The 25,814-nt window shown below is 42.0% G+C and overlaps 2 protein-coding genes across 6 annotated transcripts in view; one reads left to right on the forward strand and one right to left on the reverse strand.

The window, feature by feature from the left end:
* COG5 (component of oligomeric golgi complex 5) overlaps positions 1-8,955 on the forward strand; it is a 174,191-nt gene extending 165,236 nt beyond the window's left edge. For all 4 annotated transcript variants that reach the window (XM_005481884.4, XM_074540047.1, XM_026790291.2 and 1 more), the window contains one exon: positions 7,628-8,955. In XM_005481884.4, coding sequence (XP_005481941.2) covers positions 7,628-7,742 — 115 coding nt within the window. In that variant the 3' untranslated portion in view covers positions 7,743-8,955. The remainder of the gene's footprint in view (positions 1-7,627) is intronic.
* Positions 8,490-25,768, reverse strand: HBP1 (HMG-box transcription factor 1). Of its 2 annotated transcripts, none has more exons than XM_074540048.1 (11): positions 25,691-25,768; positions 21,636-21,828; positions 20,352-20,586; positions 19,419-19,551; positions 18,535-18,646; positions 18,305-18,417; positions 17,801-17,957; positions 17,107-17,251; positions 14,498-14,827; positions 11,113-11,254; positions 8,490-9,597 (listed from the first exon to the last, which is right to left on the reverse strand). In XM_074540048.1, the coding sequence occupies exons 1-11, from the start codon at positions 25,703-25,705 to the stop codon at positions 9,580-9,582; spliced, it is 1,593 nt and encodes a 530-aa protein (XP_074396149.1). In that variant the 5' UTR covers positions 25,706-25,768; the 3' UTR covers positions 8,490-9,579. The 2 variants fall into 2 exon arrangements, with proteins under 2 accessions (XP_074396149.1, XP_074396150.1); XM_074540049.1 differs by having other exon boundaries at positions 21,636-21,824; positions 25,691-25,741.
* Between the last annotated feature and the right edge of the window lie 46 nt (positions 25,769-25,814).

Raw genomic sequence — 25,814 nt, forward strand, 5'->3', positions numbered from 1 at the left:
TGTCTCTTCATATGTGTGTTTTTTGAAAATCATACTTGTGATTAGTCTAGTTTGTCTACAAAACCAGCTTTTCTTGTATCTCAAGCCATGACACTGAATTACAGGGACATAGGTGATAGGTGTATATGTAATCAGCTATGAATATTTTGATTAGGCTGTTGAATCTCAGATATAGTAGGGAAAGCAGGGAATGCAAGTTATTTGGTGGGATTTTTTCTCTTCAGTTTGTTTTCCCAAGTTTGAAAATGCCATCCTTAAACTACAGCACATTTTTGTCTTTGTCTGCAATTAAATTTCATCCAGACTGATTCAGTTAATGGACGTGCTGGTGGTCATGTTCAGACACTGATAAATTGTTCTAACCATGGAGGTATTAAGGAGCAAACCTTGGGATGAGGCTTTTAGGCTGAGACAGTGTCATCCATTAGACCAAGTAGCAAAGCTGGAATACTTAAGTTTTCCTTTCAATCCTTTCACTGAATCCTTTATTCATTTTTCATGGCTAGTTATCCATATGTAAGGCAGGCAAGCAGACATCAGTCACTAGTATGACCATGAATCACTCATATTTTCTTTAATACTCTATTGGAAGATTTCTGAGCCAGCTCTTTGTGTGCCTCATATGAACCCAAGTTGAGCTGCAGGCCTCTTGCTCTTCCATCAGTCTCCCTCCTCAGGCTTTTTCTGCCTGTAGTTGCTCAGCTGTGTGAGTTGAACTTTGGATGTTTGGAGCCCTCAGATCCCTGCACTGCCCTACATCAAAATATTCTCTTTTTGTTTGCCGCAGCCTTGCAAATGGTAATTTTGTGCAACTTCCTTTTGTAACAAGTGTGCAATTACTCTAGGGACCTGCTGCCTAGATATTAATTTCCTTGTGTTACCAGGATCCTTCTAGGCTCATATTAAAGCTAATTGGAGTGCTGCTTCCGCTCTGTAGGTCTTAAATGCTTTGCTTGCAACGTGGTGTGAATGGTATGAATTAGTCCCATTCTGAGCATTTTTGTGCATTTCCTTCTGCTTGAGTTCAGCATGGGGGTGGTATTTACCTGGCCAGAGGTATATTTGCCAGACTCCCTTTATAGACAACAGAGAGAAACAGGCGCTGCTGGGGCTGATTCATCTCATCCTGAAGCAGGTATCTAAAATAGGTCAGTTGCATTGTGTCCTGAAAGCTCCCATTTTCTCTGTTCAGTGAATGGAGTGTGGGCTGGGACACAGGAGCTCTCCCAGGCAGCCAGCTGCCCTGCAGACATTTAAAGTTAGGTGAGATGACCCTGCTGCAGGTGTCCTTCCTGAGCAGGGATTGTGTTGAAAGGAGCAATTGCCTGGTCAGGGCAATTTTTTTCTTTTTCTTTTTAAATTAAGCTTGAAAACTCAATTTTTCTTCCATAAAAGAAGCCCTATTAGACTTGACAGAATTTGAGCCAGCCTGAATGATAGTTCATCCATTCAAGGGCCAAATTCTCACCTTTACCATTAGAGTGTGTTAACTCCCCTTATTCAAGCTCACCCTTGCTGAAGCAGAGTTGAAAGCCAGACCCAGTGAAGGGTTCATTTCCATAAGGAGCAGCTGTCCTGAGCTGGGGAGTTGCTCTGCCCACTCATCTGCCTGGGGCAGGGACAAATGGCAGCTTGGGGAGCACTGTGAGAGCCCCATCTGTGCTGGGCTCAGCCTGGTGGGCAGAGCTGTGTGCTGGGCTCAGATCTGCAGGAGCACAGGAGGGGCTGCAGCACTGCCAGCCAGGCACAAACCCTGGGGCACTCAGGCAGGCAGCAACAACCAGAGATGTCTCCTGCTCCTCTCTTGTCCTACAGGTGATACTGCTGGAGGTTTTACTGTTTGTTTTTACAGTGATTTTTATAGCACTGGGTTAAATAGACCTGGTGTCACACAGATGTGCTCATACACAGCAGATGTTCCGTTTTGTGCTTTGCCCCAGAGTTTGCAGAGCAAAGAGACTTCTACCAAATTACTAAAGAAAAGTCTGGCCCAGTGTCGTGCAGCTGCCCTGCTGATGGATCAGGACAGGGGTGCAGTCCCAGTGCTGAGCAGAAAGAGGATCCCTGCCTCTTCTGAAGCTCACCATGGAAATCTGACTCCATTTGACCAAAGGCAGAGCCCAGGAGGGTAGCACTAGGATTCATAATTCCATATAAGATTAATTAATTAGAGTCATTGTAAGGGATCCACATCAAGATCCCTTAAGAACCACAACCCAAATAATATTTTTTTTCCTTTTAACTCTAGATATAAATCTTCATGGGTTCAAATAACATTTTAAAGAAGAACTATCAGGGTCTTATATAATCAGCTTGTCCTGATTTCCAAGAAAGCTCATGGTTTTGCTCATGCAAGTGAAGTAATTTAATAAGTGCTTTAAAATCCTTTTCCTTATGTGGGAGGGCATCTTAAACTTAGGGCTTTTTTTTTCCTTACTTCTTATGGCATTTTTAATGAAGCATTAATATATGCAGAACATCCCACCAACCCTCCTTCCATAGCTCTCTTTTGCAAACAATATTTGTAATGTATACCATAGCTTGTCTTTTAAAATAGAAACAGATTGCTGAACAGGTTTTATGTCCTTTATTAGACTAGAAGATGCTGAATTTAGGGCATTATTTAGTCTAATCCCTTCAAGAGTGTGTTTTGTATATTACATAAACAGGGTTTCTTCCATCTTAAAAACAATAATACAGATATATGTTACATCTTTCCATATGACAACAGCTGTGATCTCCTCTGTGCTGGAGACTTCATGATACTGCTTTCACCCATAGGGCTGTTTATTTTTCCACAACTACTTTGGCACTGGTGTTCTTACAGTGTCCTCAACAGGAGTGAGCCTGCTTTTCTAAGGACAAGATTCTAATGCTAAACTGGTGCATCTGAATTGAGTCCTGTACTGCCAGCATAGTTCACAAAAGCTCATTTGAGCTAGAACTGCTAAAGTTTACAAAAATATCATGGAAAATTCTGCATTTCAAGTGTTAACAAAGCCCCTGAATTCATTTGTCTCCCCAGATTAGTCAGGTAGGCTCCTGTGATGTTCCAGGTTTCCCAGCTCAGGCAGCCTGCACTGAAGTCTGGCTGCATGCAGAGCAATCATCTTGCTTTGCCACAAGCAACTTCCTGCACTGTCCATGTTCTGTATGCTGCAGTCCCCTGAAACCTTGTTGACTGCCTTCAGCAAAACAAAATTCCCATCCCAAATGAGCTTCTGGAACCGTGTCTACTCTATGACCATTGGTGCTTTTAGTCACCTCTTCCAGCCTATTCCTCCCTCTCACTCTGGAGCAACCTCACCATTACTCTCTGGACTCCAAACAACTTTCCTGCCTGGATTTATGATTTGTGCTGTTTTGCTACCAGGAATGGACAGACTTCCTGGCCTGCCTCCCTGCTGTCATTCCCACAGGCAGCAATGCAAAGGAGTTTTCTGAGCTTGGCCTTGATTCCCTTGTCCCCTTGTGCATGTGGAGCCCCAGGTGCCTGTGGCTGCCTCTTTGCTCGCAGCCTTCAGCAGCTGCAGCAGCTTCTCGTCCTCCCCTTGGCTGCTTTCCTGCACCTGCCTGTGTGGAGCGGGCTCCCAGCCTGCCCTGGTGGGCACAGGGAGTTCTCCAGGCCACTCTGCTTTATCACAGACACTGCTCTTTCACTGTTTCAGGTGAAACAGTGAAATTATGAATTATGAACGGCTTTTAAAAAAAAAAAAACATTCCGCTTCCGAGTGTTTAAATATTCGCTTGGAGATGCAGGTGTGGGACACAGGAAAATAGTGAATGCAGTTGGAGTATTCAGAAAGCTTTTGTTTTCATTGTTTAGTGTAAAGCTGTAAAAGGTCACTAGAAAAATGCCTGAGAATTCACCTTAGAGTATTGGCATTACTGATTGGAGTGGGTAAGAGTTGTGATGCTCTCAGGTTGCTTATGTTTGTGAAGTTTGACTCCATCTGTTTGAAACAATGCAAGCAAAGCCGCAGTAAAAGGGCAAGTGCAGCAGAAAGGGACCTGCAAAACTCCTTTTAGCTGCCTCTGGAGTTGGTTTTGCGAGTTAAATCAGATTCTTTTGGGGCAGGAGAGAAGGAAAAAAGATAAAAGCTGCTAGAGGTGTGACAGTGGGACTGTAATACTGCAGTATGGCACTTAGCATAGCCTAAATCTCATTCCATCTTGTTTGATCTGATGGGAATAACTGTCTGGCAAAGGATTATCAAGGGCTCACATTGAGTGGTTTTGGGTGCTGCTTTTAGAGTAAAGCTTCTCCCTTTCATCTATCTGGTTATCTCTGTAATCTTTTTCAAGGGCTTTTTCAAAGCAAGGAGATAAATCAGTTAAGGGACAGCAGTGTTACCGTCTGGGTAATGATGCCAACCCACAACTTCACCAAGACTTTGAGGAGTGTATAGGATGGAAAAGACAGGGATACTGCTGAGTGGAAGGGGAGAGATTTATCAAGATAAATGACAGTTACAGTAAGAAAACTCACAGGAGTTCCTCAACTGTCTTTTTAAAACAAGGGACAATTCTTTGTAGCAGCTAATAAACATCTAACATGTCTAACAATTACTGCTGACCAGAGCACTTGAGTGCTGACCTGAGTGGAAATGTGAGACATTTCAGACTCTTGTGAAGCATCTCCACTCATCAGGATGGCATCCTTGATGTCATCCTTGACCCTTTCCTGCCTGCATCTCCCACCTGCTGCTCAGTCTGCTCATCACATGTTGCCCCCCTTTGCTACAAGAGGCCTGTTTCTCTAAAAAGCACAATTTCCTGCTGTCCCATTCCCCCAATTTTTCTCTCTAAATCTTGGGATTTAAAATAAACCTTTGAATGTGCCTAATCTCTCTGCAGTTCATGATGCTGATGGCCTTTACTGGGAATGAAGTGAGCTGCACCCAAAGCACTTTGTAGCTGCAAAAAAACGAGCTACAAAGCTAGTTTTAGTTGCCTTTTTCACTGTAGACCCTGTGCTGCTCCCCAGGGACCATTGGGAAGGAGCAGGCTGAAGCTTTTCAGAGAGCTGACCATGGGCAAAATGTCAGGTTTACTTTAGCTAGATAAAATAAATATTCTTTCCCTGTCTTTCTGCCTGTAACAGATTCCTTGTCTGTTGTGGTTTGTTGCTGTGCAGAAAATTCAAAGTGATTCCTTACAGTGTATTTGTACCTGTGGTGGACCCCTCAGCAGTAGCTCACAAGGAAGTTTTAAGAGCTCTCAAGTGCACCAAGGCCAGCATGAGGAACTGTTTCTGTGCTCAGTAACTTTATTTTTCTGAAGGGTCTCAACTCTCCAGTCATCCAGTCCATCCTTCTTTGGTCTCCTCCCAGACAACATGTCCTGGGCTTCAGCAAAGAGGGGCTGTGAGTCTGGATGCTGCATGGGACATGGGGAGCTGTGGTGGGAATTCCCTGGTGCTGTGCTGTTCCAGTCCCACCCTGTGCTCAGAGGTGAAGCTGCCTCAGGTTCTTTGGTTGCACCGCTGCACACTTCACTCTCTTCCTGTCAAACTCCATGGCAGGGACTGCAGAGGGGACAGGCAGCTCCTCCTGGTGCTGCAGAGGGGACAGGCAGCTCCTCCTGGTGCTGCAGGTGGGGACGGGCAGCTCCTCCTGGTGCTGCAGAGGGGACAGGCAGCTCCTCCTGGTGCTGCAGGTGGGGACGGGCAGCTCCTCCTGGTGCTGCAGAGGGGGACAGGCAGCTCCTCCTGGTGCTCCCTGCCAGCGAGGCTGACAGATCAGTGCTGGCAGGAGTGGCAGCAGCCCCAGGACCAGCTCGTGGGGCAGGGCTGCCATGGCTGTCATTGGCTTGCAGGAACCCAAAGCTCAGACTCCTCTCTCCAGAGTCCTGAGCACAGGCTCTTGGCCTCAGGAGCATCTTCCACTTGCTGATAAATGAACTTTGCTGGAAATTCCCAGCCACGCTCTGGCACAAGTTATTGAGGAAGGGCCAAGCCCTTGCTGAGGTAGCAGCAGCTTTACTCAGGCACCCAAGTGTACTGTGACCCTGCATCTTCCTACCATCTCCTCTGCTTTGTCAGGTTTGGTGGGCTCATCTGAGGCTTCCCAGGGCTGCAGCATCACACAGGGATCTTGGCTGCTCCTCTCTTACCATCCTACGCCAGGAGAAGCCTCTGTGTGTGAAACATGGGCTGAATATCATTCTTCAGTCCTTTTGCTTTCCTTTCCTTAAGCCTTGCCTAATTCACTGCCTGCTGCTGCCAGCAGGCACGTACCAGGGAGCAGTGCTGCCTTCCAGTCCATGAACTCTTCGTGCAGGAACGCAGGGTTCCACCAAAGGCTTGTTTGTTGGAAGGAGCAGCAAACGTAAATACAGCTCTGCCTGCACAGCCCACCATCCTACAGCAGTGGGTGTGTATTTACAGGCACAGCTTTGTGGTTGCTCTGTGTTACCGTCTCCCTTGACCCCTGTGCCCCCCCACCCCTTCACCAGATGTGCACAAGAACCATCTGCCTTCTCCCAGTGGGACTGGGAATGTTCCTGCCATGTAGCTAAAAGCCAGCGGGCTCCCTGGCTGGCAGAGCAGCTGTGCTGGTGCATCCTGCACTCCCAGAAAGGAAGGGATGAGACAAAACCCAGACCCACTCCCTGCTCAGTGACCCCGGGGGCTGGAAGCACTGTGGTGACAATCTGTATTAGAAAAGGAACAGCCACATACCAGGAGCTCTATTAATCTCCATGTGAAATGGGGTCTGTTGTTTGTGCATTTTCTTAATGTCACAGTTTTGCTGCAAATAGCACAAATATAAGGAAATTTTAGAAGGAAAATCCAAGATGATCATATCAGTTCAATGAAGAAATAGAAGCAGAAAGGGAGAAGAAAATTATATTCAAAGCTATATTTAAGTGTGGCAGCCATAGCTTGGCCTACTTAATGAATTAGTAAGTTGGAATCTTACAGATGAGCACTTACAGTGTTTGTTTTACAAATGTGCTGTCACTCAACAATACTGTGTGCTAGAATGTTGGCTGAAAGGTGACCCTGTGTTGTGAAGCATCACCACAGTCACCCCTTTTAGCTGTGCAGTGTTTATTTGTGCAGTTCCCACATGGTGACTCCATGTGTGACATCCTGTGACAATGTGTAAGAGAGCCAGGCCGTGCCTTGCCCAAGCCCTCTCTGGGGTTAGTGCAGCGTTTCCTGAGGCCCAAGATGGGGGTTCCAAAGGCAGTGCCAGGAATCTCCTCAGGGCACGGTGGGTTGTTCACCAGTGCCCCACCTTTCCTGCTGGAAGTTGCACTCTCAGCGTCTGCAGCAGCTGGAGATTATTCTCTCCCTTTCTAAAGGTTACCAGTGCAGCACTGAGTCTGTGCGTCAGAGCTGTCATTTCAAGCCATCTGCAACATGCTGCTGCTTATTTAAATGTTAACTTGTTTGTTCCTCAAACATGCAAGAAAGGAGATGAAGATCATGGAACAATTATACAGAGCTTTGCAATGCCTTCCGTGTTCACTTCCTTCCTCAGACAAGTAGGACCATCTGAGGAAAATTTTGCAGGAGGGAAGAAAGCAATTAATTTCTGTTGCAGATCCTGAATTTACAGTACTTAATTGCTTTAGCTACTTCTTTTTTTTCTTTTTCTTTTTTTTTTTTTTTTTTTAGTGGTGCACTGGAAGCTTATGTTCAATCAGTGAGAACAAGAGAGGGAAAGGAGTTTGCACCAGTCTATCCCATAATGGTTCAGCTGCTGCAGAAAGCCATGTCAAGCCTTCAGTGAGCACACCTGGACAAGGCTCTCACACCAGGGGATGGATGGTAACACAGCTGGGGGCTTTGGTGCACAATGGGTACTCACTGTTCATGTAAATTATCCCCAAGTACATCAGCTTTACAATGACACGTTTACCTACTTCATGTCTGAAACTTCTGTCTTCTTGCTTTATGTTCACATTACAGGAACTTACTTATACAGAAATATTATAAGGAAATTGTACAACTTTTATGTGCTGTAAGTCTACATCTAATTGAAACATTCTTAAGCATTCCTTTTGAATTTAGAACAGTATAAAATTAGAACTCAAATATTACAGTGTAATTGCTGAATATCTCAAATAAGGAAGCAGCTCTTTTCCTACAAGTAGAGTTTTAAACAGTTGAATACATTTTAGCTGTATTCAGAAAATTGTACTTTTGAAACGTTTGAATCATCAGTTTCCATCTAAAAATCACTAATTTTAACACAAGGAAAAATATTTATAACTAACCTAAATGCTTCTCTATTGCACTGCTATTTGCTTAGAAATAATTTATATTGATTTCAACTCTTCTTGCTTAAACTGTAATAAAGAACATTAACTATCCAATCCTGAAAATAGTATTTGAATTTCTTCACTAGCTTCCTAATGGCAAGGCATTAAAATATACTTTGGATGGGTTCATGTAAAGACTTCGATGCAGAATGTGCTCATTGCTGCAGGGCTGACTTCATGATTAGTCTTCTTCATTTTATAAAATACACAACACCAAATTTTAATGAATTTATTTGAAATAATATACAAGAATATAGTGTGCAAAAATCTTAGGGGCAACATCATGTAGACGTGTCATAAACTGAAATTTACAGTTGTGATTCTTAAAAAAAAACCAACGCACAGCTGTTTAGTACAGGAAAAGCCATGATTGTAAATGTTCACAGCAGAAGCAATTGTAATCCTAACGCAGCTGCTCTAATTTTAGACAGTTGGAGGAGAAAAAAAAAGTAAAGTGCAAGTGTTGCACATATAGTTAAGTGCAAAGTTTGCCCCCACCATAAAGATGTCTTATGGCAAAATAAAATATTGTAGAATATGTGGCAAAGACAAAACACAGAGTTATAACTATGATGGTGATGATATCAACAGCACCACTTTTCTTGAGATAACGCTATTTATTTGTTTCATCCTGTCCAGGCCATTGTTTCCACCACAAAATGACAGCTCTAACTAGTGCCAGCTGATGCAAAAATATCTCCCTTGTGGCTACAAGTTTTCTAAGTGGCATCCCAAGCAGCAGCTCCCTTGCTACATCACACCACACCCTCCATTCCCACGTTCTGGTAACTTGCTGGCAGCAGGGCAGGCTGGGAAGCTGCAAGCTGATAATGATAACACTTTGCCATTTCAGAAAATCCCAGGCCCCAAAATCGCAATTAATAATACAGTTGTGCAATACATATTAATCAGCAATAAGAATCAATGTATATAAACAGCTGTTACATATTTTAAAATTCCCCTTTTTGTACATTTTCTTTTAAAAATAAACATTTATACATATCTCCTTCGCCTCTTTCTAAAGTACTTTAGCACCACAGGATATCCATTTTCAAGCCTATATTACCTGATACATAATGAAGTTTGGAAGAAAAATAAGGCAATTTGGTTTAAAATGCTGATAGTTTTTAGCTTACTTAATGTTCTATTGTAAAAAGCAAATCTGCACTCAGGTCATTTCCACGATGGTGCCAGTATTTTATGGTCACACATAGTCACAACAAAGAGTAAGACCTTGATCTTGCATCTTCTCGCCATCAAGCAACAGCCATTTTGTAAATAGAGAGTTAACAGGAAAATTCTGGCTTAATGTTGTTGTGAGCCCTGAGAAAAGAGAAGAGAAGAGAAAACTGGGTTAGTAATTACCAAGCAAGGGGCCCAACACTTGTTTGGAAAGCCACAAGTATTTCTAATCATTGGTCAGTTATTCAGAAGAAACCAAAAAGGCCAAAGCAGACAGTTTTACTCCCTGATCATCAAAAGACCATCCTGACTTCTGTGTCAGAGCCTGGAGCCCACTGTCATTACAGGGTAAAACAGCAAACAGCTCAGTTCACTGAACTGGAACAATCACAGAGGGTATTTCCTGCTGTAACACTGAGGAAATGGGTTCCACAGATCCTGTTCTCTTGGCCTGAAGACTGTAGGGACAAGGAAAATCCTACTGCAAGGCAGGGCAGGAAAGCCTTGCTGAGGCAAACCCATCACTACTCAGCTACACACAAACACGCCTCTGAGCTGCTTGAGGCTCACAGGTGAGCCTGTGATCTCACCACCCAAAGCTCAAAACTGCTGTAGTGTAAAAGCAGAATAAATAAATAATATTATTGTAACTAAACCCACAAGGAAATGTAACAGAAGCTGTCACTGTTGATTAAAATAGAATGCAGTGAACAGAAAAACAGCTTGTTCCTAGCAGCTGGGATTTGGTGGAACCTTCTGCAACAGGGACTGGAAACTGCACAAAGTATGTGCAGCAGAAAGAAGCAACTCAGTGTTGGAGCATTTCTTATTCAGTCTTAAGGCAACACTTGCATATGCTCTTGAGAAAAAAAGCCTCATTTACACATCAAAGGACAGGGGTAACTTGAGGATGAAATATTACACCACATGGATGGTTTCACAACCATGTAGATGAAGTCCACACCACCCTTCAAGCTCCTACCCAGCCATTAAATGGAAGAACTTGGCAAGCACTCTGTGCACCTCAGGATCTTTCCTTCCAATCTACTCTTCTAGTTGAACAAGCAGAATCTCCTTTTTTTGATGTTTCAGCTTTAAAGCCCTTCTCTTTCATAATACATCCCTCACCTACTAATACATTGCTGCAGACTCTTATATTGATGGCTTTCTACAAAGTGGAAAACAATTTCTTTTCCTACAGTAGTGTTATCTACTGTATTTATTTTACAATTGAACAGACTAATAAATGAAAGGCATTCAGGGGGATAAATTATTTTGCTCCTTCAGTAACTTCATATATGCTGATATAATTTACCAATAAGAAAACTAGGAAAAAGTAAAGAAAAAGCTTTTACAGAAGATAAAGAAGTTCAGGTACAACCTTATGAACTCACTTCAAAGCAAAAGACCACGTGCCCTTCCTTTGCATTTCACAAGCAAACTAACTTTCAGTACAAACCAGAATCCTCAAAACTCTCATAAAATATTCAGACAGACCCTCTCCTGATCTGTCTCCTGCCAAAAGCAGGTTACACAACACAAGGGAGTAAATGAAGGTTTCAGCTACTAAGAAAGCAGCTTATTCTGAACAAAGCACACTGTAGCCACCCATCTGAGCATATGTAACAGCATGATGAAAAAGCTTCACAAACATACAGAATTCGTTCGTTTTCTTTTCCAACAGTCAGGATTTAAACGCTTCTGCTCCTCTGCCAAGGCCTTGGCTTCTAGTGTGTACATCCTTCTTTCCTCATTTTTCATTTTCTTCCACCTGTCGCCAAGTATCACACTTATGGCTCTGCAAGATAAATGTTTACAGTACAGTCAGGACAGTGCTAAGAAATACCAGGATATTTTTTTTTTTTTTTATCTGAGCACTTTAAAAAAGATGTGAGTTAAATGTGGAATTAACACACAAGGAAGAAATCAGGTATATGTTAAAAATGGAAATGATCCTATTTGTGATTATCTTCTCATAGTTCTTTTAGTAGTTAAACAGCTGAGACTTCTGTGTTAGCTAAGCATGGGTCAGTGCACATTTTAACGTTTCAAAGGGTGTACATACAGCAACTGGCATAAACCAGCAAAATAGAGAGGTTACAAAAACCACCACCAAATGGTAACTTACATTTGTTTTGCTCTACTTTCATACTAGAAGATCATATGACAGATTTGCTGAAAATATGTTCTCTAATAATTAGAGCAATGAACTGAATATGACCTCAGCCAAATATTTGATTAACTGCAAGTCCCCATGTCTGTTTAATCAATATCTGTAGCTTCTGCCACCTTTAATCCATCCTGGGTGGAACACACTGATATGTTCCCATTCCTGTGCAAATGGAACCATTTGTTCTCATACATTTATAGCCATTTCCAGATACTAAATTAATTCCTTTCCTTACAAACTCTAGGTTTTTGACAACACTTCCCTGTACTAGCCTGCCATATTGCTTAACTTCACTCCCAAATGTTGGATCAATATCCCATTAAAGCTTTAACTCAGTCTTTTAGCTGAATGAAAATCTCTAAACAACAGCTCTTTTATCAATGACTATTAAAGCTATGAAGTGGTTTGTACTTTGGCTTCGGATTACAGCAATGAGAGTTCTGTGACTGGCTCTAAGAAAAAGGTAGACACAACTAAGTCTTTTTCTTTCTCCTATTAATGAAGTTCCTTGCTGGCAGTGAAGATATTCAAACAGAATCGACAATTAGAGTGTCATCAACTGTTTCCATAACATGGCACACACAGCAATCCTGAGTGCTGTTCTGCACCACTGAAAAAAAAGGATTTGACCCCTGCAAGGCTGAGTGGTGCCATTCAGGTTTCTGTCAGCTGCAGAGCACTCAGGGCCCACATCCCAAAGTGCCCAGACAGCCCTTGAGCCTGCACTGCCCTGTGCTCCAATGACTCCTCAGAGCAAACTCCTCCAGGGGACTCCACATCCCATTGCCATCAAACCCATTTGCACAGCCTGGCTCTTTGGCACTCGAATTTCTGTTTTTCTGTCCAAACTGCGAACCAGTATCTTTGGTCTGTCATCAGAAGCAAACATACCCTGTTTAATTAGCAGATTTTTCATCTTCTGACAGTATCCAGAGGCATATCAACAGAAACCTGTCTGCTCTGGGTCACCAGCTTGTACTGGATCACTCACACCCTCAGGACAGAACACGGTGACCCAGAGAGAACAGGTCTGCTGTAAAAGCCACTGCCTTCCCAAATAAAGATGCAACCTTAAAATCTTTTATACAAAAATATAATTTCCCTCATCTCTAGAAGGTCCACTACTCAAAGAATTTCTGAACACACAACCAAGTTCAACTATGGTTACAGTGTTACAGTGAAAAGTATCCAGAAAATAAACAAGTGCAGCCCTAACACCAGTTTTTCAAACGGGATCTTGCAGTCCATTTTAGTCTCGTGTGACTCTTGACTTGTGCTTACAAGCTCACTGTCTTGCTGACGTGCCTTGAGCTGTTTTGTCTCAGAATAGCCCATTTAATTCAGAATACCTCAAGTTCTGTACTCTCTTACTCCCATAAGGAAATAGCAGCAGTAAACATAAGAACTTCACTGTACAGAAGTGGCTACTATGTTATAAGCTCTATACAGTACAGCTCTATACGTCTGAAAATGACACAGACTTATATTTAAAAAACACAGAGTTGCCTCCCTGCAGCTAAATTAATGAATGCCTCAGCAGCACTTGAGTGACAGCAGCTGAATGCCTGTATCAATTATCACTAATGCTATTTCTGCCACCCTGTGTTTTATGGATGCCATGGAACTGCAGCCAAAAACTGCACTGCCTCCCAAGCAGGACAGTGAGCAGTGCATTCTGAACTGTACTTGGAACTTTGTCACCTCTTTCCTTCAAGGTAAACCTGCTCACTGTCCTGCTTGCTCACTGAATTTCACATCCATGCAGCCACAGCTCCAGTTCACTGCATCCATGTGAAATCATTATTTTCAACTAAATTTATAACCATCATAAACCTTCCTGGCTGACATTCTCTTCCATTTCTCGCTGATAGCTGCAATCAGTGTGAAGGCAGCAGATCTGCTTCACTGAACTTACTATAAACATTACACAACATCATTGTCAGGACACACAAGACTGGCTGGGATTGTTTGGCAGGATTCTCTATTTCAGCAACAGTTACAGCCTCCTTATTAGAACATTATAAAATAGTAAAACCCCTTTCAAAGCCCTGCCAACTTTAATTTTTACCAGATTTAGTTCAAGAATTTTTATGTCACAATGCAATTTTTACAGTAACAGCTTTTATAAAATTACATACAGTAAAAAAATCTATGTTCATGTGTTTTGGTTTCTATTTACATATACCCAATTAGCACCAAATACTACTTAAAAAACATGTAATGGAAATCTTAACTAAAAAATGTTTAAAAGCAAACAGGCTAGAGATTAAGAACAAAAGAACAAACTAACAAAGACTTATCCCCCCAAACACAGTCATACAATTCTTCCTGCAAATTTCAACAGATCATTGAATGCCTTTAGGGCAAGAAAAATTTGGCAATGTGCTATCTGGATGATGATCTTTGAGATATCCTAACTTATCAGTACTCCACTCTTCAACAGGATATACAGACTGGAAATAAATGCTTGCAACTTCAGGACCAATTTGCAATAATACATCAAGACTTAATTAGAAGAAGCAGAAACTCCCTTTTTTCCATTACAGCACACGAGCAGAGCACCTCATCACTGTAAACAACAACAGCTCTGTACCTGTGCCTCTGCCAGTGCACCCATACATTTATCAGTTGCTTTACCCCAGTGTTTTATCAGAAGGCAAATTTGCCAAAAATGGTTTGTATCAAGTTCACCGAGTACTGAAAATATTCACAGTCCACCCATAAACCACCCTTTATGTTAACATCTTGCAAACTTTTTCTTAAAACAATACACACATTTTATTTCAAATGCAACATTTAGCCTATTTAAAGTGGGACACAGATATTCTTCTAACTCACCAGTAACAGCAAAACTGCAGTTTGTATCATTACCTGTTGTCTTTCCCTGGATACATCTGAGTGTATTCAACTCTGTATTTTTTGGCAAAAAGCATGAAGGCATTCATTGGTCTTTTGCACTTGTTTGGAGAAGTGGCACTCACAGTACTTGCAGTCCCTGAGGTGTGGCTTTTGCCAGCTTTGCTGTACAAAGGATTGGAGGGAAGATGTGACGATGCAGCAGAGGCACAGTTTTTACTGCTGCATTCTGATCTCTCAGCATCTTGATTGTTTGCTCCCGCAGAGGAGAGCGAGGCGCGGCGCTGGCGAGCCATGCTGCTGAGCACATACACTGCAGAGGAGTCCATCGGGGTGAAATCGTAACTGCAGGGAGGACACACGTCATAAAGCATCCAGGAATGTTCATGTGAAACCCCTAAATATCTGTTCACTCTTCACTTTTATTACAATTCTAGTATTTTGTCCTTTTTTGTGTCACATAATGATTTGTGCTCGATGTGGATGTCAGTGTGAAAAACAAAAAACTGCAAGGCTTTGGGAGGTAAATTAGTTTTTTCTTCAGTGTGATGAAGACTGCAACTTTCCATGTTCTGCTATGTACTTTCCTCAGCTATGTATCTGTTACCTATACTATGTCTTAAAACTTCATTCTTTTTTTAAACACACTTTTTTTTTCCTGCTTCTTTCCTTAACAAAATCAAACCTGATCAGTGAATGACAGGTACAGAAAGGAAAGAAATGCAAAGATTTACTCCCTTGCAAATATATACTAACCAAAATATGAAACCACTACTAATTTACTATATTCACTTCAGTACAAATAACTTCTCTGGGCAGTTGAGTACAGACTATTTTACACACAAACCTTCCGGGGAGGTTGAAGCCCTGAGCAGGGCCCCGTGACTTGGCACTATTTGATGCTGTGCTGACAAACGCCTGCCCTCTAGTGACAAAACCACCACATTCCTTCTCGAGGTATTTGAACAGCTTAGGTGACTTGTTTCCATAAAATTCAGATCTCCAAATACGACAAACTCTTGCAATTTTTAGCTAACCAATGACTACAATTAACTTCTAATCACTAAAGAAGTAGTTTTATTCCACAGACTGTTACCATCTCCAGGTGGAAAAACACTTTTGGAAAGGGGCTACTCAATCAAAAATCTAAACCACTAATTTACCATCACAAGATAAAGATATATATGCTAATGCTCCTCTTACCTATTGCTCAGTGTGGCTATCGTTGCATGATTTATGGCCAAAATAAGGGTGGTGAAGGGCTTTTTTTGTGAATACCAAGTAGAACTACAAGTAAGGAAATGCTGCATGTGGCAGTCCAGCCCTTCTCTGCAAAGGTAAAGCCCCTTGTGGGACAGAACCACACAGCAGAGTGGAGCCCAATGAGGGGCCTCCACCATCCCTCATCAGGAGAGTACAAAGCAGGAGGGAGGGTAATGCTGACCATCTTGCAGGTATCACAAGATAAGGAGAAAGGACCTCTGTTCTACAACAGGCCAGCACCCTTCCTATTCCTAATCTCCTTCTCATGGCACAGAAACACAACTCTGTTTTTAGTTCTGTCCTGTTATCACAGCTGCAGCTGCTGCATGCTCCTTACTCAGTCACTCCCTTCGGCTCAGAAGGACAAGGAACTTGAAGTACAAGGCAGCATTCAGCTAGGCTGCAAATCAGTAAGGAGGAGCCAGAAATGCAGATTTTTTCAGTGAGATGCAGCTACCATGATTCTAACAGCTAACTTGGAGTAACCAGGGGTTAAGAAAAACACCCAGACAGCAAATGAGTGAAGCCAAGCAATCTGAACTTGTTCTATGCCAGGCTGAAATCATAAAAGAGCTCTCAGGGCTTGAACTGCAAAGAGCATCTTAAATTCCTTTTTTTCTGTTGTAAAAAACCAAAGTGCAACTAGATTAAAAACAGATGCTAAAAAGACACTAACATCATAGGAAAAGATGGATTTTACTAAATCTTAAAATCTCAAAATCATATGGAAAAATCTTTATTATTTCCTTAGACTCTTAGAGTAATTTATGTTGAACAGGACCTCTGAAGGTTATCTGGTTGAAGTTCTAGCTCAGGTAAACTCCAAAGTGAATCAAACTCTGAAGTTAGTAAGTTTGATATAATAAAAAGAATGCCGAAAAACAGAATACACAAAAATAATAAGATTATGGGCATACTGTATTCTAGAGCCACTGCACAAGCATTTACCACTAAGAAACTTCTCAGATAATTCAGATGTATTGTTGCATATGAAACATGAGATAACAGCTGGCAGACATACTATTGTCAGAAAATTGTACTAGGTTTTTCAAACATAATCCACTTTACCTGGAAAATTTATAAAGACAATATATATTTTTTTACTGCTTTATCTAATGTGCCTTAAACTATCATAAAAGAAGCTAAAAAGTTATTTCACTCCAAGGCACTACTTTGCAGTTTAGCAGAGCACATAATTACACAGCTTTCCTAGTACTTAGTATTCATTTTTTCCTAACATTTATCTTGTATTGCCAAAACTTTTCTCCCTTTCCTCTATATAATGCTTCAAATTCTTCCAGACTTAAGGTGCCTACTCATTAAATACAAGAACCACTGAGGCCACTTTATCCAAAAATTACCTTTTAAATGTATCAAAAACACCTGAATCATCAAAGTTAATGGCATCAGGGTGTCCAGGAGGTAGACACAGATCTCCAAGATGCATTTCACAGCATGGAATGCCATGCTGAACCACAGTCAAGCTTGGATAAAAAGATGACCAACCTGAAGTGGTAAAGAGTTAAATTAGACAAACGGCCAGACAATCTCTCCAGTTCTTTATTGGAGCAATCCTATATCTTGAAATTACATAATTTTATAGAAGTGTTCTGATGTAGTTTCTTTCATACAAAAGAAAAATCAGAAACTCTTACTTAGGGAATTCTTATTGCAAATAGTTTATCTTTATTTGAAATAAAATCTCATTCTAGCAAAAAAGGAGACTTTTACCATCAGAAGTTCCATTTTTAGCAAGTGAGAAAAGCTTCCCTTAGTTGCAGTTCTCCCCCCACCCCAGTCTTTCTGCTTTCCTGAGCTCCATTGATATACTCAATGAACTCTTTCCTTATGAGATAGGCAGTATTCCAGAAGCTTTATGGCTTTACAGGTTTTTTTTGTTTGTTCATATTCTGGATTACTTTACAAAGATAGTAAACTGTTTCTACACCACTACTTTTATCACTTTCATGAACAATATGAGATATCAATAAAAACTGCAGTCACTTTCTGAGAATATTTTAATATGCAACCACGTGTAATTGAGGTATTTCATACCTTTATTTTTAACATAAAATGGATGATCGAGTCTGCATTCTACAGTAAGCAAGCCATCGTCCACTGTGCCAGGATCAAAAGTCAGCTTCAGCACTGACTCACCACAGGAAATGCTTTCTTCATGAGAAATCAACTTCAAACCATTGGAACCATAGTCCTGTTAACACACATACAGTTCAAAAAATTTCCCCCAAGAAAAGCATATACCTGTGCATACTCTAGGTGTATACTCATCATCATACATTGTATTATAAAATAACAATATTCTAATTTGCATTTCTATCTAGCTGGAAGTTAATAAAGATGACATACATTCAAAACACACATAAATGAATTTAATTCAAGTGCCTTTCTGTGAGATCCACAAACAGCACAGTGATCAGCTCTAAACAACATTAATGTCAACCTATTTTCCTGAGACAGTAATTAAAGGCACAGGGGTAATGTAAGAAACAAAGTATTTGCTAAAGGTATTGCAGTGAGTTTGTTAGAACTAACAATTACCTTGTAAGGACTGGCTGGGAGATTTTCCTCTTTTCCACAGCTTTCAGATCTTGCAAACTCTTCAACATCCTGCCATTCTTTATTGCGTCCTTTATGAAAGCACAGGCGAGAGCCTAATGGATTTTTTCAAGGAGAAAAAGGACAATAGTGTTACAACATTAGTGCTACAAGGAAAAAAAAAAACCTACAAGATAAAACAAATACTTATTTCATGAAACATGCTATTTTACCTTTCAGAAAACAATGCCAGACAGTTGAGGGCCAGGAATGGCACCATCCTAAATCATCATCATCTGAAAGTGATGACATGCAGAAAATGCCAGATTCTGATTCACTGTTTGCCTATTAAAAAGAAAAAACGCAAAATGGTGTTGGTATTTTACTGCAGAGCATTTCAGGGCTGGTCTTATATGTCTGAAGACAGTCTCTATTTTCACTTGTGGCATCATTTTGCCTTAAATACTAATAGGAATGTAACATGAAGACAAAGATTAAAGGAATGCAATAAATGTGAATGGATTGTTTTCATCGCCTTTTCTGAGACACATCCTGACATTTTTGGGTTTCATTCTCTGAGATTCATTTCATCTCAATGGATTATCTTATGCTCATTTGTAAGCATTTTACACCTCATCATTCCTTAGTCATCTACAGAATCATTTAAAGCACATTACTCTATGGTCCAGTTACTGGAAAGCTGTAGGCTCAAGGCAGTTGTAGATAAATCCCTGGAGAAAATTCACTGCTGTTAACAGACAAATTTGAGATACCAATTAATACATAGGAAAAGGAGACACAGGACTGACAGGCTTTGTGCATCTCAAAGGAGAGGGATCCATATTTCCTTTTGAGGCATCAAATGAGATAACCGTTTTTAAAAGCTTGCTATAGAGGGAATCCCAACAGAAGCAGAGCTTTCTTAGAGTGATCTCATCACAAAAAATACAAAGTAGCACTGCAAGCCTACCCTGTGTGGTAAAAAGTAACAGAAAATCTAGCTTAAATAGCAATAGTATTAACACTAAACAGATTTTTTTAAGCTAGTTTCCCTTGTAAAAAAAACTTAACCAATTGCTCATACATGTTTATTTAAAAATGTTTCAGAACAACTCACCCTTTCATGTCTGACTGGTGTTTCATCCACATCATTCTTGGAGAAGTTAGGATCACTGTTTGAAGATCCTGGTGGAGGACGTGCATAGGAATGTAAACTTTTGCTTGTTGCTATTATGCGAACAGGAGATGATCTACAACAGAAACATGCATTTTAAAATATCGCAGATTAAGATAACATGAGACTTTGCTGCCATTACTCTAAAATGCTTTTATTGCAAATATTTCTGTTTGCATGAGCTGAACACCAAACAAACCTCCCACACACGAGCCATCCCAGTATTCCAAGGGGATGATTAAAGGGCACAAGCTCAGGCAAAGGGAATGCGTAGCATAACTCCTGCATAGGTTCTATGTAGCACCCAATTACAGTAGTATTTCCACAGTGGCATCTCCTTAGCACAATGCTGAAGTTTTTACAAATTTTCTGATTAGAAACCTAAGAAAAGCTGTACAATAAGAAGTGAAGCCCAGTGGTTTCCAAGATCCCACACTTGCTGCTCACAGCCTTACAGAACTTAAAGATCACAAAGATCACTACTAAAATACACATTGCATTAGATTTCCAATTAGCTGTTTAAACATAAAAACAAATGTGAAGTCTGTGCACTAGAAAGCTTTAAGAATTTAGTGTAAGAAATTCCTCTTAGATTTTATCTGCTGCTTCACATGAGGTAAATGTCCATAATTTGTGAGCCTGCTGTGGGTAGGCAAAGTCTTTACATCATCCTATGTCATTCACAGCTGGAAACTAAGCAGCTTTTGCACCAGGCTGTGAGATGAGTTCTGTGCACACACCTTCACAGAACAAATAAAAAGACCAAACAAAAGGGCTCCAGTTCAAAGTCAGAGGGTGAAAAGAGTGAAGGAAATATTTTGGAGACAGGATTATAAATAAATCCCTATAGTTCAAAAGTGAAATGAGTGTCAGTACCTGTTATAAAAAGCGCACTGCATCAAAGGACTCTGAGGACTTGTGGCTATATTTGCTAATTCTGTCAACCAGTTCACCCCATTCTCACAAGAATAAGCATTTTCTGGATTGCTGTTTGAGGTATGTTGGCTCCATGAAGGCCTTGAACATTCCTGATGTGAAACATCAGCACCAAGCTGAAAAAGTGCAGGTGGGGTAGAATCTGTCTGCACAGCCTGTAATTCAGGAAGATCATCTACAAACAAATGCACAAATTACCATAATTATACTCAATTCTTTGCTGTCTACTCAATTTGATACCAAATAGTGCAAATTTGATTTAAAAAAAGGAACCACAATAAAGTAATTTTATTTTCTCATATGACAACTACCAACATTTCACAAACCCTGTTCATAAAAATGGACACAGAAATAGTAACATCTCTAGTCAATTATATATTCACACAAGAAGTTTAAGAAAAAATGAGGTAAATAAATAAAAATGTACTTCTGATTTTAATGTTTTAAATAGATTCCAAAACAGCATGCTTCACTAAAATACTAAAACATTTCACAAAAGACATTTACATTAATCTGTCCTTGAAGGTGTGACACTAAAAAACTTCAACATCAGATCATGTTCAAGGTAAAAGGTTTCCACCAGGGAACCAAAGTTTAATAACTCAGATTAAATAAATCATGAAAGCTGGGTACACAGCCTGGTAGGGTGAATTCCCATCAACAATATACACCTTCCCTATCCCAAACAGAGTAACAGAAAAGACCCCAGCTTGTTAACAGAAGTCTGTGCTATGTGCTGTCATATAAGTATCATTATTCTTAATCACTTCATAATTTAAATTAAATTTGTTAATATTTCACAGCTTATATTGATACTTTCTATGGTATATGCTGATTTTCTCCAATCTGTAAGAACTGAAGTAATCTTCCCCTATGCCAGAATCTTTATTTGTAGATCTAAAACAACATGATTCCTTTAGGAGGAGCCCTTGAGCTTTCTGTTTGTTTTTCTTGTGCCAAAAAAGCCCTGCTCCTCTGGGGACTAGAAGCAGAAATTTGTGGCTCGGAGTTCAAGAACATATTTGAGTCAACAGGCCAGTGTGTCAGAACTGGAAATGGGTTAAAGGGAAAAAAGACTGCAAATACCTTCAGATGTCACAATTCCCTGCCCTAACCAAGCTAAAAATCAGCAATTTCATTTAACCAGCTTCCAGTAATTTCAGTACAGGATATCTAAAACAAACTTCAGAATTCAGTTTCCTCTGAAAAAATCTTGTTATTTACCAAGTTCCATGTGCTCATCACAGGATGCATATCCAGGAGAAGAGGGCAGATTTTCATTACACTTCAGCAACTCCAGTGACTCGTTCATCCCTGAAGTTCTCTTGTCCACTACCAGAAGGAGTTTCTGAACTGCATTAGGCATTTGATTTGTCTTCACTTCCCACACCATGTTAGGATGCTCCAAAGTATCTGACTTTAGAAAGACAGAGGTTAGAAATCTGTATACATGTGAACTGTTTTAAGTTGCATCTGATATACTACTTCATTACCAGGCCCTAAATCCTCATCAGTCTATTGAATATCACAGCATATTTTAGGGGTGTCTAGACACAATCTTGTACAATCCTTACAGAAAACAGAGCTAACTCTGAAGTCAAGAGGCTACCTGGGGCCCTGGTCACTTGAGTTTCTAGTGTCTTGAGGAATGGAGACTGCCTGGCACTTCCCTGTTCCAGTAACCACTCTTGCTGTAAAGAAGCTGCTCCTCAGGCAGGTTTGAACTTCCCTCAGCCTGTGCCCACTCCTCCAAGAGCCTGGAGTTACCTCACCCACCTCAAGCCAAGATACACAACATTCACTTGGTACCCACAGCACTCAGCCCATCACAAAAGGCAATCAGATGGGTCAGACCAGATTTGGTTTTGGCTAATCTGTTCTGGCTATTCCAGACAACTCCTTGCCTTACAAAGAGGGTGGACATGGCTGTCAGGAGAATTGGCCTAATAAAATACCTGAAGGCTAACGCTGACCAGTCCGTAATTTCCCCACATCCTCCTCCTTGAAGCCTGGTGTGACATTTTCTTTCTTCTAGTTATTTGGAGCCATCCTGCCAGCAAATCCACTGCTTTTTGGAGACCATCCTCACAATACATCCCTGTCCATGGCAGGGGGCCTGGAACTAGATGACCTTTAAGGTCCCTTCAACCCAAAACATTCTGTGAGCCACGACTGACCCTGGCCTGGAGGGACCCCATCTGTTCCCACTGCCTCATGCACAGATGCCTCACAGAACCAGCCTGCCCCTCACTTGCTCCACATCTACCACACACAAAGAAGTGTCTGGCTCTCTCAGAGGCAAGCTGCTACACCCAGGGACTTGAGGAACCATGAAACAGGCCTGAAAAATTAAGATCAAAGCAAAAATGCTGTCCTCAACCTTGTGAGATCAGGCCCACATTTTCCCAGTTGCCCTTTCAGCACTGGTGTCTGCAGAAGCCTTTTCCACTACCCTTCCCATCTCTGGCCTCCAGGAAGAGTCTCAAACACACTGGACTCCTAAACATCCTTCTCTGAAAATGGACAGATAAAGTTACCTCTCCTGGAAGACTTCAGTTTCATTTCCCCAAATCCCAGTAAAGTAATGTTTATACCAAACCCACTATGTTAGATCATCTTCAAAAGAGAACTGTGTGCTTATTCTACACAACCACTGTCTCTAAAACCTGGTAAACAATGTTATTCCAATCTTTAGTCATTTGGTTATCTACTTTGTTTATTTTTAAGATGAGGATGAACTAAAGCCACCATAACATGATTAGCCTGTACTTTAATGAAGTGTCCTTGAAAAAAATAATCATAAGTCTCTCACAAAAGAGCAGAATACAGTTCATAAGAAAGAAAACCTGAGAAGTCTACCATATGTATGCCCACTAAGTAAGCTACATTAGAGAAATATCAACAATAGCTTAGAAAAGTACAATATTTTCATATCACAGAATGACAAGGTTGGAAAGGCCCTCTGGAAGTCACCTAGTCCAGCCCCCTCTACTCTAAAGCAGGTTCACCTACAGCAGGTTGCACAGGATCACATCCAGGAGAGTTTTGACTGGAAAATTTCTACGCTTCTGATCTCCTAATCTTTCAAATATATGCAAAACTTATATAAACTTGCATGCTAAACATAAAAAGATGTTTGATTCTACTCAAATGGCACTACTACAAAGCTACATTGGCTTATTCTGACTTTAAAGGGGAGAAGAAAGGTGACACAAGTGAGAATACACAACTCAAACTATCAGTGACATTATTTTCACCTCCAGAAAACATCTTTAACCAAATTTATACCCCTGTCACCCATGAGGGACAGTAAAATGACAGAACACCACAAGAGCAGATAGCTCAGTCTTCTGAACAGAAAAACCAGACCTCAGTAGTACAGGTCAGGACCTTGAACATTATCTCCAACTAATCAACTCGGAAAAGCCACTCCTTGTTTTTCTGGCTTATCTACGTCTTTCTTTTCCCTCCTTCTGCCTTGTTGTTTGGTTTATTTTTCCCTCTATTTTTTCCTCTCTTCCCTTCCCATTTTCCTTCCAAAATGAAGACTCAAACTTATTTCTAGAATGTTACCTTCTCCCTCCTTCCTGCCAGGTGCCAAGACTTGAAAGTCCATGTCCTGGTATCGCAGCACTCTGAAGGTCAGAGATAAGGTACAGATACAAAATGCTACTCTGACAAGAGAGATACTTGTTTGAGAAATGAATTATTCCTCCAAGTCACAAGAATTTCTCCAAACCAAAGCCATCTGTGTACAAAAGCCAAAGAATCCTCTAACAAATGAATGACAATGAAATTGAAAGAGAATTACAAAGAAAAACAAACAAAGTGCCCAACTTTACTTTTCCATTTTTTTATTCTACTTCATTAAAGCCTACTTTGGACATCATGTCCTTCTCCTCAGCCTTTTAATGGTTTGAACATGAAGGGGATTTGTCATTAACCAGCTTGAAAAAATTTTTTAAAATTCAACTTTATGTTGAAAATTTGTTGTGTCAGATGTTGTCAAGACCCATGCTTCACAGGACTGTAATTACTGCGGCTGTCTTTGGAGGCTAAATGAAATTATTACTTTGTGCTTTAAAGTAAGTGAATTTGTCATGCTAAAACAAGTGGCAATGCTAACAAAGACTTTATTAATTGAATCATGTCTATTTCTGAGGGACAAAAATAAACTTGGGAGAAAAGTAAATAAAGACTGTGGCTGCGAAAGGGTTCAGCAGGAACTGGGCAGCATCCACCCAAACCGCAGTGCGCAGGAATGCCTGGGTGGAAGTGCTTCCCGTGGCTTTTTTCCTTCTGCTATTCGCCTTTCTTCCCCCAACCTACTGACGAAGTTTCAGGCCAGCTCTACGCCTGAGCAATAAGCTGGACGGAGTTTAATTTGGAGAACAGCTCCTCCAAGCAAAACACAACATACTGGCAAGACTGGATCTACACCAGGGACTTTTCCTGGCGCAGCCGCTTTGATCAGGAATCCTCGCTGCACATCCCCGGCCGTGCCAGAGCGCGCAGCCGAGGCACAGCGTGATTCACCATGTTTTCCAAGCCCGGGCGGCCTGTTCGCTGACGCAGGGCGGGCCGCGCTGCCCCCGCCGCCCCACAGGCCCTTGAGGACAGCGTTCCCCGGGCGGCTCGGGGGCGGCGGAGCCCCGGGAGGAGCCCCCGGGACCCTCGGGAGGCGCCCCCCGAGCCCCCCTCACCCGCAGCCCCTCAGGGGCTCCCCCCGCCCGTCACGTGACCTTGTTTACACCCGCGGCCGCACGGCGCACGCGCGCTCGGCCCCATTCATTCGAACTGCGTAACACCGGCCCGGGGGGGCCCCCCCGCGCCCCGGCCCCGCTCCCCCCGCGGGGCTCACCCGCACCCACCCGCACCCCAAACGCTCCCCGTGCCGCACAGCCGCTGCTCCCGCACCGGGCACGGCGCCCTCGCTCTGACAGACCAGGGCGGGCAGCCGCTCCCCGGGGAAAACAAGGGGGGGACACCCCCCTATTCCGCTTGTTTTTATGGTTTGAGAGGGCACAAAGAGCGCCGGCACACCCCGTGAGTTTCAACCCAGCGGTGCGGCAGGGTAGCGACTCCGCGGGGCCGGTCAGGGAAGGCGCACAGTAAACAATGTCCGAGGTTCCCGTCGCCGTCAAAAGACTGAACCCTGCGACCTCCTCGGCTCGACCTGCAGCTGCTAGCACTGCTCTCTGACCTACCGAACCCCTCCCGTCCCCCGCCGGAGCCTCGCAGCCCCCAAAAGCGGCAGCTCGAAACTTTGTAGCACTTACCGAACCCGTCGCCATTACCGAGCTCCCCTCGGCTGCCCCCCCGCCCCGTTCTCTCAGTGGGTCCCGCCCCCCACAGGAGCAACTCAGGCGCTGAGTGGCCAGAAGCGACGTTGCTCAATTCTCA

The sequence above is a fragment of the Zonotrichia albicollis genome, chromosome 4, assembly GCF_047830755.1.
Source record: "Zonotrichia albicollis isolate bZonAlb1 chromosome 4, bZonAlb1.hap1, whole genome shotgun sequence".
NCBI lineage: Eukaryota > Metazoa > Chordata > Aves > Passeriformes > Passerellidae > Zonotrichia > Zonotrichia albicollis.